At 40.3% G+C, this 15,866-nt stretch overlaps 2 protein-coding genes across 4 annotated transcripts in view; both read right to left on the minus strand.

Annotated features, from left to right (window-relative positions):
- RASSF8 (Ras association domain family member 8) overlaps nucleotides 1–15,866 on the minus strand; it is a 116,717-nt gene that overhangs the window by 17,782 nt on the left and 83,069 nt on the right. For all 3 annotated transcript variants that reach the window (XM_020797781.3, XM_078394257.1, XM_078394258.1), the window contains one exon: nucleotides 810–1,014. In XM_020797781.3, coding sequence (XP_020653440.3) covers nucleotides 810–912 — 103 coding nt within the window. In that variant the 5' untranslated portion in view covers nucleotides 913–1,014. The remainder of the gene's footprint in view (nucleotides 1–809; nucleotides 1,015–15,866) is intronic.
- On the minus strand, nucleotides 5,361–5,804 carry LOC110081231 (histone H2A-like). Its single transcript, XM_020797785.2, has one exon. It carries the CDS (start codon nucleotides 5,802–5,804, stop codon nucleotides 5,361–5,363), a length of 444 nt encoding a protein of 147 aa, XP_020653444.1.

Genomic DNA, 15,866 nt, shown 5'->3' on the forward strand with positions numbered 1-15,866 from the left:
TCAGAATAACACCAAATTAAGTCTGCATAGGGTTCAGGAGGTGGGCTAACGATTGCAAGCATTTAAAACCTGTTCCAAACATTGTAAGGCACTTTTAAATGAGCGAAAATGGACATCAGAAAGGGCTCTTTGATCTCCGTTTTCCTGCTTTTGAAGCTTTTTCCTAAGTGGGGATGCTTGAACAGTTAGCCTGGACTGTTCATGTTGACTCCCTATACAACTTTTACATTGCATGAATTCTGAACAGCTCAATACTCAGGGCATGAATGAGGCCTCCCAGTACATTCTTGTCATCTCTGATACGCAGCTTGAGCTACTGCATCTGTTCATAAATCTTTTACAGCAGTGGCTGCCCACCTTGGGTCCCCAGATGTTCCTGGACTAGGACCGAGCAAATAGGCTGTTTGTCCTGGGGCAAACTAAAAAGGGCAGTGTAGCAAAGGTATCAGGATAAGCTCAGTGTTTGTTGAATGCACTGTGTACAGAGAGAGAGAGAGTACCAAAACCATCTACAGTATTTGTGTTTTTAAACTCCCCATCCTGTCACGTTCCACAGATTGTTCGCCTATTAGAACACTGAATTTCCATTAATTTGCTTCAAATATGTTAAACTTTCAGCTGATCCAATTTATCCTAGATTTTTAAAAATCTGTTTAATAAAGCCTTTTTTTTCCTTTGTACTTCTGCACAAGCTACACAGCTAGGTAACATCGCGAACCTGATGGGGAGAAAGCACTGACAGTGACCCTTGCCATGGATACTAATTATCCTATGGTTGATCTTGGCCACAAGAACATCATTTCACTTACCAATAGCCTGAGCAAGCGCTATAACAACTTCCTGACATGTGGTAACTTCAGTGACACCACAAACGATCCTTTGCACTCCGTCGACCCATACCTTCAGCTCCATGGTTTATCAGATCATCCAATGGCCATGGATGCAGTCTTCAAGACGTCAAGTCACACTTACAGCTATGCCAGACGATGACAACATAGTGGTTACAATTATGACCTGAAAAATATGAGAAAAAAAGTTATGCTGTTTAATATACGACTAACAAATTGTTTTGTGGACTATTGAGGTAAAAGTTTTTCTGTTACATGAAACAATGAACACCCAAGTTATAAACCAATCTAAGCAGTACAAAATGCAGCTTTTACTTCTCAAGGAAAGTCATTTCCTGAAAGCCATGTTTTCTGTTCTTCCCATTTCAAATGATGAAGTCCCTTTCTTAATTGATTCCTCTCACAAATCAGTTCAGCATGCATTCCAGCTGGTAAGAATGGTGAAACAAACAGGGTTTAAGAAACAAGGTATGTCGCTGCATGACTATTTATTTAAAAGTAGCTGCCTTTGTAGACATACATAATTGGATTTTTATAAGAAAAATTAATCTCAATATTATTTGTGTTTACTTGTTATCTCAAGATAAATTGAGTACAAGTTGCTACTGTTATTTGAAACGCATGCTCAGGAAATACTACAGTTTATTTGTAACACTTGATTCTGCAGGATGTGCAAATAGTGTGGATAATTCAAATCCCAAAATGCAACAGCAGACAACACCTTTATCTTTTTAAAAACATTTTCCCAATTTTTTCAAATGCACAGTAAATCTGTCTTCTGACTCCCGGGGAAAAGATGCTGATGAAGGACTATTTAACTACCTATGCCATCTCAGATACATCCTGTACAGTATTTTCAAAACAAAAATGCAGCTGTGATCACGCAAAACTGGACAAGAGCAACCTATCCACACATCATTATCTATGTATCGATTGCATTTTAAATCTTTCCTTTTCTTCAAGAAAGAAGGATAGCAAATATAGCCTATCCATGCAACAGGCCTGTGAGGCAGGATCAGACAGCAAACCTTATACAGAATGGTCTGACATTAACTGCAAAATCAGCAGAGTTTTTTTTTTTACTTCTAAATAGTGCTTCTGAAGGAGAAACACCAAAAAGACTACATCCAAATCCATCTCTTCAAGTTTCAAGGAACAGACACGCGTTAAAAGTCTTTTTTTAAAAAAAAAAATACGGCAAGTACTCATATGCTCAATTTTCTGATCACCATTGTTAGATACTAGTGAACTGAATATTTAATTTTGTCTCCTTCATTCCCATTTGTCTTTGATAGCTATAAAAATGCTATTGTGCAGCCTCAGAATTTAGGATCAAGAAAACAAAGCCTTGTATGATGTCTCTGTATAGATTGTAAAGGACAACACCTTGGCTGAATAGGACCCTGGATGCTGGTCCAAGCAGGAAAGGTGTGATACTGTATTCCAAATGCAAACAGATTAGTGTATCTTCTGTTCTTCTTGAAATGGCTCTTGGACACACAGCAAAACAACCTTCCCTCCCCCAGGTGGCTGGGAAAATAAGTTAGTTTAAAAAAAAACCCATGATAGTTACCAAGAGAGTGATCTGCAAAACGAAAGGCTAAAGAAATGCTGTGCTAAAAATAAGTCCCACACCCTTGTTGCTGGCAGCTGAGCAGAAATCAGTAATGAAATTGCTGAGCAATTTCAGCAGTGAAATTTCACAATTCATGATTGTTATCCTGCTGCTTACATAAGCCATCATAAGCTCAGGCCTGAGTGAAGAACTATTGTTTACCTGACCCTGTTCAACTACATTAAGGATACAGGGTGCTCAATACTGAAACACTTGGAGGGACCTATTTTCCCTTCTGGTGGATACATAAAGCAAACACACCTCCATTTGATTGTTGTGGTTTTTCTGGGCTGTTTGGCTTGGATACAGCCCAGAAAACCCACAACAACCATCGGATCTCGGCTGTGAAAGCCGTCGAGAATATATTGAACGCCTCTACAGGGAGGAAACAGACAGACCCAGAGACTGGAAACACTCCAAAGCAAAAGAGCACACCAACTATGTTCCTTAATATTTTTACTATGCTGCAGAGACACAAAAACCATACCAGCCTTCCTCAGGACTAAAAGGACCTTCGTTTCCGCACAGGCTAGCCGTATCTATGATCACCTGGAACATGCCCTCCTACGGGAAAGAATCCACACAACCCGCAAAAACCTGGACTCCACAGACAAAGAACTACTATTCCTACACATCAATATCAGCCAAAAAATACGAAGTCAAGATTGGGACAAGATCGATACCTCCCCGACAGAAAGATGGAAAAAGAAATTGTGAACTACACAGCCAGACAAAAACAGAAATTCAACAAATACCAAACACGGCCAAAAAGCCCGGAAAACCCACAATAACCATCGGATCCTGGCTGTGAAAGCCTTTGAGAATACACCTTCCTTTCTTTGAAGACTTGCTCAATTTATTTCAAAAAAGAAACAGGCAGCTGACCAACACAATTCTAAAAAGAAGAGACAAGAACATTGGTAGTAAGAGGCAGTTTTGGTACCAGAGCCTAGAAAAGCCTGAAAGTTACTAAAAACAGCCACCACGTGCAGTCATTTGGACAATCCCCATTGGGAGACACTGGCTCACACACATGATCATGTCCTAGCCTCATGCCTAACAGCAGCCGCACATGCTGGATGGGGGCTGCTGCACAGTGTGATTCAGACCCATTAGCACTTAATGCAGAGTAACTGCTCATCCCTATTTTACACTTTCAGAACTAAGAATTTAGATGTAACACTGTTCACTAGCATGCACTGAAAATACAAGCATGATGCCCACACTTCTCCTTCTACATTATTAAAATTAAATGTCAGCTAAAGTTGAAGAGTATTAAGGGCCAAACAATACACTGCAGAAAGCTGTAATACCTGAAAGGAACTGGTAGGTTATACAAATGGAGATCAACAAACAAACCCACCTTCAATGTCTCCTTTGTGAATCCCTTGATTTTTTCTTGCTGTTTTGTGTATCCTTGTCACAGCATAGTTGACCCACCCTAACCTTGAGGTTAACCAACTAGAGTCCCTTCTCCTGACCCCACCACAGTCACTTCTGGCTAGATTTTGCAAGCCAGGATTCATTCTTCTTTATTTCTTCTCTTTCATCCCATCACTTATCAGTTACCTTAAAGGACGGTGGTTGACTGGATCACATGCTTAACTTAGCTCATCATTGACAATTTGCATCTTCAGCTTAAAGGCTGAACCATGTCCATTTTGTTTTCCTTCCAGCTGCTGTAACTGTTCGAAACCCATCAGTTTCTCCTCTTATGAATAGTTGACTAGAGCTCCTAATAAAAACAGGTACAAGACTTCATTGGGAAGGAATGCAAGACCCAGTGCAGCAGTTTCCCATCATCAAAAGTGTTAGCAAAGAGGTAGGTAGGACTTCAAAAGCTGGGGCATCACCAGCAATACAAAACCAGCTGCTCCAGAAACCACTTTGAACAAGCATCCAAACCATATTCCCATTACTGCTCAACACTTCAGAACTCTCTTGTGTAGTATCACAATTCAAAGGAATTTAAAAAACAGATAGCAAACTAATGGAACAGATGGCCTACCTAATTCCATTTTTAAAAATGCCATTCTTAGGCTTAAAGTCTTAGCACCGTGTGTCCAATGCCTAGCAGCTTAATCCTGGAAGAATAAGAATTTTAGGGTTAAATAATGTTCACTCTCTCAATCCCAGATGCAACAGTAGAAGCTTAAGTGATACACCACATTCTGTAGAATTCTGACACAAAGGGAAGAATGGTCTGGGACTAACTGAAATCAGTTTCAAGTAGCAATCAATGAAGACAAGGCTTCAGGGTTAAACAAACCACCACAATCCTATCCAGAGATTCCTTAATGAAGGGGAAATGTTGACTTTTATGAAGTCACAGGTTTTTGAGTTTACTACCTCAGTATAGAATTAGGAGAGAGCAGCACATGGCCTTATCTGCCCTATGAATCAGAAGGCCTGCCCCCCACAATCCATCTCATGGAAGGAATGTATGTTTCCTATTGTGGCTTGAAATGAAATGGTATCAGGAAGTCAAAAATATACATATGAACATCAGTGTTGAAAAGCAACCAGATTCTGGATGCTTGCTCTAAAATGGTGGACACCGACACAGTATTTATTTATTTGTTGGTTGTTTACATTTCTGTGCCGCCTTTCTCCAAACGAAGGAGCTCATGAATACAAGACACGTGAAAATATCAACATGACATTTACATAATGTGCTTTTGCTGTAGAGACTGTAAGGTTCTTCATTACTCTAGGATTGCCACACTATCAGAATGAGAGCCAGCTTGCCTAAAATTGCCCACAACTGCCCACAACTGATGTGGAAAGAAATACGTTCACACAACAGAGAACTAATCTTCAGAGCAGCTTTTATTAGACCACAGGGCTGGGTACCAGAAGTCTTCAATCCAAGCCAGCATAAATGGCATCACTTTTGTTTATGCAGCAACTGCACTATGGGCTCTTACAGCCTTGCCAGACTTCCTGCCCTTCCCCTTCCTGGATGATGTGGCAGGCTGATTCTTGGGCAACGTTTTCCCCTGGGGGAAGGCAATACTTCCAAGCAGAGAGCACAGTTCAGAATCATTGCTGATGGCTTGCTGTATGTGCTGGGGGGCAATTCGCTGCTTGTATTCACCTGCGGCAATGTTCCCAGCAATATCAACAATGTCATATGTCAGGTACTGAAGCACCGCTGCCATGTAAACTGAGGCTCCTGATCCAATTCGCTCTGCATAGTCTCCTCTCCTGAGGAATCGGTCAATGCGGCTCACGGGGAATATCAAACCAGCTCGGCAAGAACGTGACGTTTTGGGTCTTCTTGACTGGCAAGGTGGCTCAAGCTCCTCAGAGCTCTCCATGTCACACTGACTGTCAGACATGTCACTGTGGATTTTGCCAGTCAACCAACAGTCCTTGGTCTGGTCCAAACCGTCTCTGTTTGCTTGCTTTGCCTTGGATACTGGCTATCTGGCTGGAAAAGGTCGACTTGGATTTTTACTTCTTTGGGTTGTCTCACTGCCCTGCTTCTTGGCATCTGTTCTTCCACCTTGCCCTCCTGTTCTCTTGTCTTTTCAGATTTCCTTCTGCTCTTAAAGGTTGAGCTATCATTTGAAGAGCTGCCAGAAAAAGAACTGTGCACGTTTTCCCAGAGCCTTTTTATACTGTTGCTAGAGAGGGGCAATATGGCTCATGATAGGCTGGACACCAGCCAATAGGATGCTGTGTGCATTGTTACCCAGGCCAGAAGACAGGAAGGTACTGACTTGTTAGATCATTTCCATTATCCCACTGCTGGAGCTGAAATGTCACCTTCTTTATTACATTTGTACAATGAAAACAAAAACAAAACAGTTGTGGCATTTGAAAGACAAACAGATTTATTTCCATGTGCACTTCAATGGATTACAATCTGCTTTTTGAGACATGTAACTGAAGAAGTGGATTGTAATCCACAAAAGCTCACACTGTAATAAATCTGTTTATCTTTAAGGTGCTACAACTCTTCTGTTTTAGTTCTGTTATACTCATTCATTAGGCATCCTTCAGTCTCAAAAGACTATGGTAACGTGCTCTGTATGGAGGTCTTGGAACAGTGTCTAGTGTGGCTGAGGAGGCCAATTTGAGAGTGACAGTCCCTTCCACACTGAAGACAAATACAGTCTGTCCCATGTCCAGCTCCCTGATTTTGCTGGTTTCAGGACTGCCTCTTTCCCTCGGCCTGCTGGACAAGGGTCTCTTCAGAGGCTGTGATGCAACGCCTGCCTCCAGGCTGAAGGCTCAGAGGCCAGGGTTTCCCATCTGTTGAGGTCCATTCCTAAGGCCCTCAGATCCCGCTTGCAGATGTCCTTGTATCACAGCTGTGGTCTCCCTCTGGGGCGGTTTCCCTGCACTAATTCTCCATACAGGAGATCCTTTGGAATCTGGCCATCAGCCATTCTCATGACATGCCCTATATATGCTGAAAAATTATTACATTTTACTCCTAGTTAATTATGACATTTTACTCCTACATGGGATTCCTATTTGTCCTACTTTGGGGAGATCGTGAAAAAGCACAATTCTTTGGAAAAGCCAAAGTCTGAAGGCACTGGGGAAAGAGGAAGATCAAATATGAGATAGACTGACTCCCTAAAGGAAGCCACAGGCTTGATTTTGTAGGGACTGAGCAGGGCTATTGAGAACCGGACATTTAGGAGATCACTCATTCTTGAGATTGCCAAAGGTCAGTGAGAACTTGCCGGCACATAACAATAACTCTGAAATCATGCTGTGAAGCTATCAGAACTTATACTTGATTCCAAGTTTGCAAAGTGTTTGATACAGCAGAACATACCACAGTTCAGTGTTTAGTCTACTGTGGGCAGCTTAATGCTAAAAAGTTGGGAGTTTGTTGATGTAACACAACTCTTAGTTGCCTTTCAAAACTGCCATCTTCCCAAGGAATCTTACAATAACCTAACACAGACCTGGGCAAAGTGTGGCCCTAGGGCCACATATGGCCCGCGAGCCGCTCCTGTCCAGACCGCAGACAGTTTTGAACATCAGAACCATTTACAGCTTTTTTTCTAAAGTTGATCAGTTGCTTATCTTTAACATACCGCAAAAAACCTCTTTAGTATTAGTGAGGATTAGCAAGTTTAAAATAAAAACAACCATAACATCACTGTTTCATTTTATTTTTAAGTAAAGTTGGTTCAGCCCCCGAACAAAGTTCAGATTTTTCATGTGGTCCCCCTATAGAAATTAATTGCCCACCCCTGACCTAGCAGGTTACTATGATAAGGGAGGAGGCTGCAGATCTCACTAGGGAGGGGTCTGCCACAAAACCCATCACTCCAGTTCCCTGAAAAAGCAAGGATATGCATCAAGGAAGAATCAGCCAGAAGCACACATTTTCTACATCTTTAAGACACATTAACCATCACAATGAATTGAGCTAGGAGCAAACAGAACATCAACCAGATGAATCAAGCAATAATTTTCCATTCTGGACAGAAGACAAATTACACAGTTCACTACCAGCTGCAACTCACAGAAGCCAACAAAACTGACATTTTAACAAAAGATCCAGAAAAGGAGACAGAGAAAAAAGGGAATAAACATGAACTTATTGGAAAAATGTGAAGGGATGCTTTAAATAGAATGACATATGCAACCAAGTGTTTAGCGCTAAATAATCTGTTACAACATGTGCAGTGGGAAACAGTGGATCTGACAGGAAACTATGATTTGGTGTGATCTTTGGACTAGTAAACTGCATTTACTGGAAAACTGAAAATCAACATGATTATAATGGGAAATAATGATAAGGCCAGTGGAACGAGTAACTGAGAAAAATCTGACTGCAGATGTTTTCAAACACAAGCTGGACAAACCACCCATCCATTATATTTGTTACCGCTGTTTAGTAGACACAATGGGTAGACAGCTAGCTTCCTTTCCTACAATTACTTCATGTCACAGCCCAGCCAACAACAGCAGATACATGCATTCTTTTTCTGGCTGCTGTGACCCACACCGGTCATGGAGATACTCTTATTCTTGGTAAAAGTAGCCAGCTCACTGGATGTGATCAAGGAATATGCATAAACTCAATATCATCAGCTGAGGGTGTAACATTTGGAGTTGGGCAAAGTGTACCCTTCCCCCAGAGGGTGCTGACTGCAATTTCTAGCATTCTTCACCAGGTTGTCAAAGGCTGCTGGGAAGTAAGAGTCCAACATCTATAGGGCTGAACTTTGCCCCCTCGACTGCATAAGTTGAACTACCTCATCTCTTAGCATATTTACCCTTACAAAGGTGTTGTCTTGTTTTTCCAGACATGGGTAAAATCCTGTTCTCTCTTTAGGAACTGTAGGCAGATCAAAATGGTGGAAAGCCTACAATCAGGGCTTAAGGAATGTGTGGTCTACTCACATTGGATAACAACTCTCCATAAGCTCAGACTAGGATGGACAAAAGTGAAGGGGGATATAAGCCACATGTTCCACTTCTTTGCCTTCAACTGTCATTCACACAATTTTTTTCTACATCTATTATACGTAAATAATTCTGCAAAAAAAAAAAAAAAAAAAAAAAGTGAAGGCAAGAACCTGATCACTACTCCAGGACTTTCCAAAGAAGAAGAATAAATCTGTGCCAGAAAGTGATCATGTTATAATCAATACCCAATCTGCACTTTCTGTCAATACTCTCCCAGACGCACCAAAAAAAATCTAGTTACTGAACAAAAACTAAAGAAAAATATTTTTTTTATTAGTCACGTTTACAAGTGACTAAGGGCAGACAACATTATTTTATTCATAATATGCCAGGTCCCTTGTGAGTACATTCTCTCTCTGTGCAAAAATTGTGTAAGGTTTTAGGCAGAAACCTCACTGAAGACATTTGCTGCACACACTTGGACTGTTCTCCCTCTAAAGCACCAGCGAAAGCATCTGCTTTGCTTCAGCAACAAGTAATTTAACTCTTCTTCCTCTTAAGCCAAAATTTATCTTTGCCTTTTCTTTCAGGAGACCTGCCAAAAGTTTCAGTCAGCTACAATACAGTTCTGACTTCAAATGCTAAAAGGAAAAAAAGGAACACATAGAAACAGAAAGCAAACTCCAATATATTGCATCTCTCTATATGTATAGAAATGGTTAACTTTTTAAAACTGAAGTTTTCAACCAAGTAAGGGACACTCTATGGGCCCCTCAATTCTAATCAGAGACTACCACAAATGGTCTCTCTGTGTGTGTTTTGATATGGAATGAATGCAATTGTTTAAGTCAAAATGTTTCCGAATAAAGTAATATAAGAAAAGGCTATAAAAATTAGAACACGGTTTTAAAAGAAGGCGGCAGCTTCAAACTTTAAAAGCCAATTTAATACAGTGGTTTTATAAGGTTTGCACATGTGGCCATTAGTGGGAACACATCCAATATGCAACAATGATATAAACCCAGTTTTTGGATCAGAAACTGTCAACACAGCATTTTAAGAGAGAGACAGAGAGGAGGGGAAGGAGGAAGTAGCAGCAGCATGTTATAGTTAAACAAGATGGTTTTCAAACTAAAGTTATCTGGAACTAGATCAGACTGGACTATGTCCTTTGACTCCACTACTTCTCACACATCCCTCTGGACAGGCCTTCAGAATGCCTTGAACTGTGGAACATGTGGCCTCTATATTTCAAAGCTGCAGGATCAGAAATATCTTGACTAATACACACATACACACACACACACACACACACACACAGAGAGAGAGAGAGAGAGAGAGAGAGATCAGCAGGGCATTTCCCCCTGTGTAAGCACCGTCTTGCTCTTCCTTTCATACCATGACCTATATCATGAGTGATTACCATGTGACTGCACCACTGTGGCTGAAATCCTGCTGCACAGCTCAATGTGCACCAAGCAAGGGAAATGATGTCATCATCATCAGCAAATCAATGGTTAAATATTTCCTTTGGCCATTTTGGGGCACACAAAGTCACATTAACCTCAACATAGCCAGAGGAAGCAGGCATTTGCTGCTACTGCTGTCGTCATTCCCTTTGTTAATGTGGATCTGCATAGCAGAATTTTGAGCCACTGAATCATACCAAATCATCGTAGTACATGGCAATGCACACCTGGGCAAAAGGCTGGTGCATTTCTCTATTTATTAAGCCAAAATGTGATGGCTGCCAAAGCGGTGAAAGGTTCTGTTCAGATTTCAGAACAAAGCCATCTTTGTGCTAACTAGAGGTTAAATCACTTAAATTACTGTTTACATTCCCACTGGAGTCAGGCAAGTTTCATTTAAAGTAGGGTAGGGGTAGGCAACTTTGGTAAATTTGTCCCCTCTCCACACCACAGAATTCAGCAACAGAAGTAATCAAGGGTTCACATTTTATTTTGGAAAGCATTACTATTACTATTATTATTATTGCTGTTAAAGCAAGACATGTAGTCTTCCAGAAACACAGTCCTTTGCATCTATCTCCACCTTCTGGTTGACCATGCTTTGCTATCATGTAATTAGACCAGTAACATGCATATTGACATTCAGGAAGAGGGGAAAAAGAAAGATATTTGCAACATGAACAACTGTATCCAGTGTCACTCATGAAACAGTGTCCTAACCTATTCTTTCTGTAAAACATTATAATTGTTGAATGACAGACAGCACTTTCTACATTTGAAAAGGCAAGTTACAAATGTATTTGGTGTTTGCTGCCCCAGTCTTCTTTTTTTTTTTAGTAAGCCTCCTTTTTGGCAATGCACCAGCTGCAAAGCACATGACTATTATTAACTAGCATGATGCAGTACACAACATTTCTAAGACAACTGACTTAAAATTTCTGATTAGAAAATAATAATAAACCCTACAAAGACAGCATTTCTACCCTGTAGAAATATGTTTAAAAACCCACATCAAACCTTTTACTGCATTCTCCTCCATGATACATATGAGAGAAACTTGAGTAACTCCTTCCAATAAAAACACAGTATTAGAAGAATACCGTGGTTTGACTGTTCACACAGTGGCCAATCTGTTGCATACAGAAGCCTGCAGACAGGAAATGAGAACTATCTGCTCCCCTCACCTCAGGGCCCATCCACACTGAACATTTGTTCTAACATTTCTTGTACCTATGACACCAGTAACACATACCAATTTCCACAAGCTTCTACTGCCTCTCTGCTATATTAGCTTATGGCCATTTATAATGTATTTCCCTCATTTACCTTTTTTTCTAAGCTAACTACCTACAAAGAATGCAACATTTCCTCTTAGAAAGTTAATTCTCTGATTGGTTGTTGTGGGTTTTTTGGGCTCTTTGGCCGTGTTCTGAAGGTTGTTCTTCCTGACATTTCACCAGTCTCTGTGGCCGGCATCTTCAGAGGACAGCACTCTGTGCTCTGGTGTAGTTGGCTAGGGAATTCTCTGATCATTTGATTACCCTTTGTTGCACCTTCTCCAGCTCATCATTTTTTAGACGTGGCCAAAGCAAACTATTACTCCAAACTACCCCTTCAGAAATGACAGGGCAAAGTGTTTCCCAGACGCTATCTGGACTGAGATGTTAGAAACAGGGGGCTCAAAAGGGAAACAAGCCAGAAAGGGGGAAGAAGATGGCTTGGATACAAGATGGGCTCCCATATAGGGCGCAAGGTTATAGCTGCTTGAAAAATAGGATGCTGAGAACTACCTTATTGTGCTTATGATGCGTCATGGAGTCCAAAACTCTACGAATGTAGAGGGAGGTATCTTTTGGCCTTTGCTTTCCACTGCTTTCACAAAGCACAGTGGTAAATGCTGCAAGGTTATAACATCCTAATAACCCAAAGCCTATCTGAATCCTAGAGATATGTGTGATCACCAAGAATAGGAATCCGCCCGTTTTGACTATAAAAACAAAAGGAAAAAAAAAACTGGGGAGGGCGAGAGACTTTTCAGTGGGGCAGCCTTCTGGGGCAGAAAAAAGTCCAGAGGTAGCACATGACACATGTATTAAAAGAAGATTTCAGACAACGATTTCAAGATCTTACATATCAAAGTCTCTTAAGATTTAAAGAACGTTAAAAAATGATGCAGATTATTTTACTAACTCCCACTGGTTTCATAAATGACTATACCTGGATCAAACTCAAGTGTTTAGACATTTCAGTTACCTTGATTATTCTGGGCCTGGAAAATCGATTCTGCAGTGAAACAATGAAGATAGTTCTATACAGCCTTTACAGAAGGAAATAAAATTAACATTCATTTTGTGGCTTGTAGAAAATTTAAGAATATGATTGATGGCTATGATCAGGCATGGCATAACATTTATTGTACTATAGGAACCACAGCAGGAATATTATTATGATTCCTGTCAAACTTACAAAACTACATCTGCCAACGTAGACATGGTAATAGGTTTTCTAAATGGTAGGCATAGATGTCACAGATGAGCCTTAGTGCAGTGATTTTCATTGGAAGCAGAATTTTTTTTAATCTGAAGAGACATTAATGTGAGCAGAAATAATTTCTCCACAATAAAGAGGAAATTGCACACATATGGTACCCTTCTTCCAAACGGGACACCAATACCATTTAGATGATCAGTTTTTGAATAAGCGTAGTTTGCCAAGTTTTAGCAATGCTGTTAATTCCTCACTAACTGAGGATGGGGAATGGTGCTTCATTTGCCAGGCATCATCTAGTATGCTTGCACTAATTCTACATTATATTATTCAAATTACTTTTGCAGCATTTAATTGAGCAAATACATAAAGGAGGATCTAAATATTCTCCTAACCTGCACTGGAATAAAGAGTCCTACAAATCCCAAGTTATTTTTTAATGTAATGTCAGAAACACATATCTGTGCAATGCGCTGCATACCAGGGATTTATCCCATCATACAGCATTACAATACTAGGAATCTATAGCATCCTGTTGCTTCCCTAATGCTGCACAATTAGTAGCCGAACGTACCTAGGCTTCATCTCACAAAGATATCACACCACATCAATCCAGTCTTGCGAAGAATCCTAACAGTGCTTCATATAGATGGGAACCTCATGGTTTTTCAGATGTGCTGAGATGCAGATTCCATAAACCTGGCCAAGAGTGTCAATTACAAGATAATGGAAATTGTAGTCTAACAAATAAGGAGGGGCATGAGTTACTCACCCCCTGATGTAGTTCAGCACAGTCAACTTGGCTCACCAAAGCATTTTCCACACGCAAAGGTGTCAAGGACTGAAACTGGTGGTTGTGTACCGAAAGAAATACTCTTCCACCTCCCTCTCTATTCAATCCCTTTTTATAATACCTTTCCCATGACCGTCTTTCAAATGCCAGTCTCATTGGGCTTTTTGCCTAATGGATTGTTTCATGAAACTGCCATTCTCAAGCAACCTCAATCTCCTTGGAACAAAACCAACAGATTGCAAATGCAGCCAAAAGTTTGTACGTTTGTTTGTATGTCTGTAAATTAAGTACTCAGAAATAAGAGCTAGAAACAGGAAATGTGGCAGGGATCCTACTGAGGTCTCAACTACAGTAACTGGCTGGATCATATCTCCCACTGGCCAAGGGGGGCCTGGGGGATTATGGGAGTTGTAGTCCTGCAAGTCAAAGAGTCAGATCTCTGAAACAGCAACACCCACAAATGCTACATTCTGCACAGATATTATCAAGATCCCACTGTAAACTATTGTGTGCACTGTAGCACCATTAATCATGTCACATAGGAGATTCTGTGAGTTGTGGTCTAACCAAGAGCTATAAAATGAACTTTCCCCTGACTGGGCATGCTGCTCAGGGTTTCTGAGAGGGCCTAATTCAAAGAATTAACCTACAGGAATTCTTTTGTACATTCACACTCCAGGAAACCTCGACTCTGAAATGGTAAAAACTAAACTTTGCATGGATATTACAAAGCCCAAGTCATCACTGGATGTGTTATGTCTCAACTGCCCAGAGGATTATGGAAGCAGCAGTCCCTAACTGTATCAGTCGCATGTCTGAAAAGGAAAGCGCTAAAGTAGCTGACTGGAAAAATAATTCCATTGAGAAAAGAAGCATTTACTATACCCTCCAATACACTCTTCCACACATAAGGTGTAAAGTTTGTCACTATTTTTTTTTCCAATTGGGAACTGCAGCCAGTCTTGGTTCTCCAAGAAGTATACCTCCATAAAACCCATTTTTAAAACACACACAAACACAGAAGCCCATCAATTTGTCATACTGTACTGCCTCATTTTAAGATACCCATCTTAAAACAAAAACATATATAAAGTAGAACAGAGGCAGCTCTAGATTTACAGTTCTCGTAGTTTTGAGCTCCCTAAAAATTCAAGGTGAGTGGACTTATCAGAATCTCCAGTTTCCAGGTGTATTATATAGACAAAAGCTTCTAATCCTTGGGGTTACAAAGGAACGAGATTTAAAATGCAAGCAGTTTCAATCTACTATGCAGTACTGGACACAATAGCCGTTGTTCTTTTTAAGTGTCATTTCTGTCAAGGGAATTTTTAGAAAAATTATAATCTGTGCCTCTCCAGGCAAATTTAATTGTGAAAAGAGTGAAATCAGAACTCAGTTGCTACACACTACATTATCCAGTTGCTACTCGCAGGGAAAATACATTATCAATGATAAATTAAGCAAGAGACAAAATTTCCTGCGGCTTCTTCAAATATCCTTGAATTGTTTTTCTTAATCACCTTTAAAACTACAACAAAATCCTCTTGCCATGCATCTGAGGAATTGCTGCAGAATAATATGTTGTGTACAAATATAATTTGCATACGTAGTCACGAAACCAAGAATCAGTATGATCCCATATCTGTATCAAAATATATCTACAAAGAGGCAGAAAAGATTCAGGCTAGACTACAATCTGGCCTTTTGTCCTGCAGGTTTCCTTTTTGAAAGTTAATCTTTGAAGGTATGTTTTGACAGAGTAGTGCTGTTATTGTATGGCTGGCAGTGGATTATGATATTGTTTGTTTAGGACTGAGAAGTCTAGTATTAGATTGCTGGGTGTCAGCAAACAACAGGATATACCACATGGTGTTCTGCACATGGAAACAATATGACACCAGGCCCAGTGCTAGAGCAAGATAAAGCAACACTCTTCTCTTTCATTTTTACATTCTTAGTACAAAAACTCTTCAGTGTTCACTCATTTTGAATTCAAATTTGTACTGAAACAGGGAAGTGTTATGCAATGCAACTCCTGCAGGATCCACAGCTCACCATATATATTTGGCAGCTTTATTCAGCTTTGATAAACAACTCAGAACATCTTCCTTGTTCCATTGCAACAGTAACCACACCAGCAAACATACGCTCAAGCTCTATCATTCATCTTTCTATCCCTTTTTTCTCTTACAGCTCACATCACTGCTGAATCATTTTGTTTTTAAAGGAGAGCACACATAAACACATATGTACAGATGCATCAGGAAGGG

The sequence above is a fragment of the Pogona vitticeps genome, chromosome 5, assembly GCF_051106095.1.
Source record: "Pogona vitticeps strain Pit_001003342236 chromosome 5, PviZW2.1, whole genome shotgun sequence".
Taxonomy (NCBI): Eukaryota; Metazoa; Chordata; class Lepidosauria; order Squamata; family Agamidae; genus Pogona; species Pogona vitticeps.

Coding starts and splice junctions, on each gene's coding strand:
- LOC110081231 (XM_020797785.2), bottom strand. CDS start 5,804: ATGTCTGACAGTCAGTGTGACATGGAGAGCTCTGAGGAGCTTGAGCCA.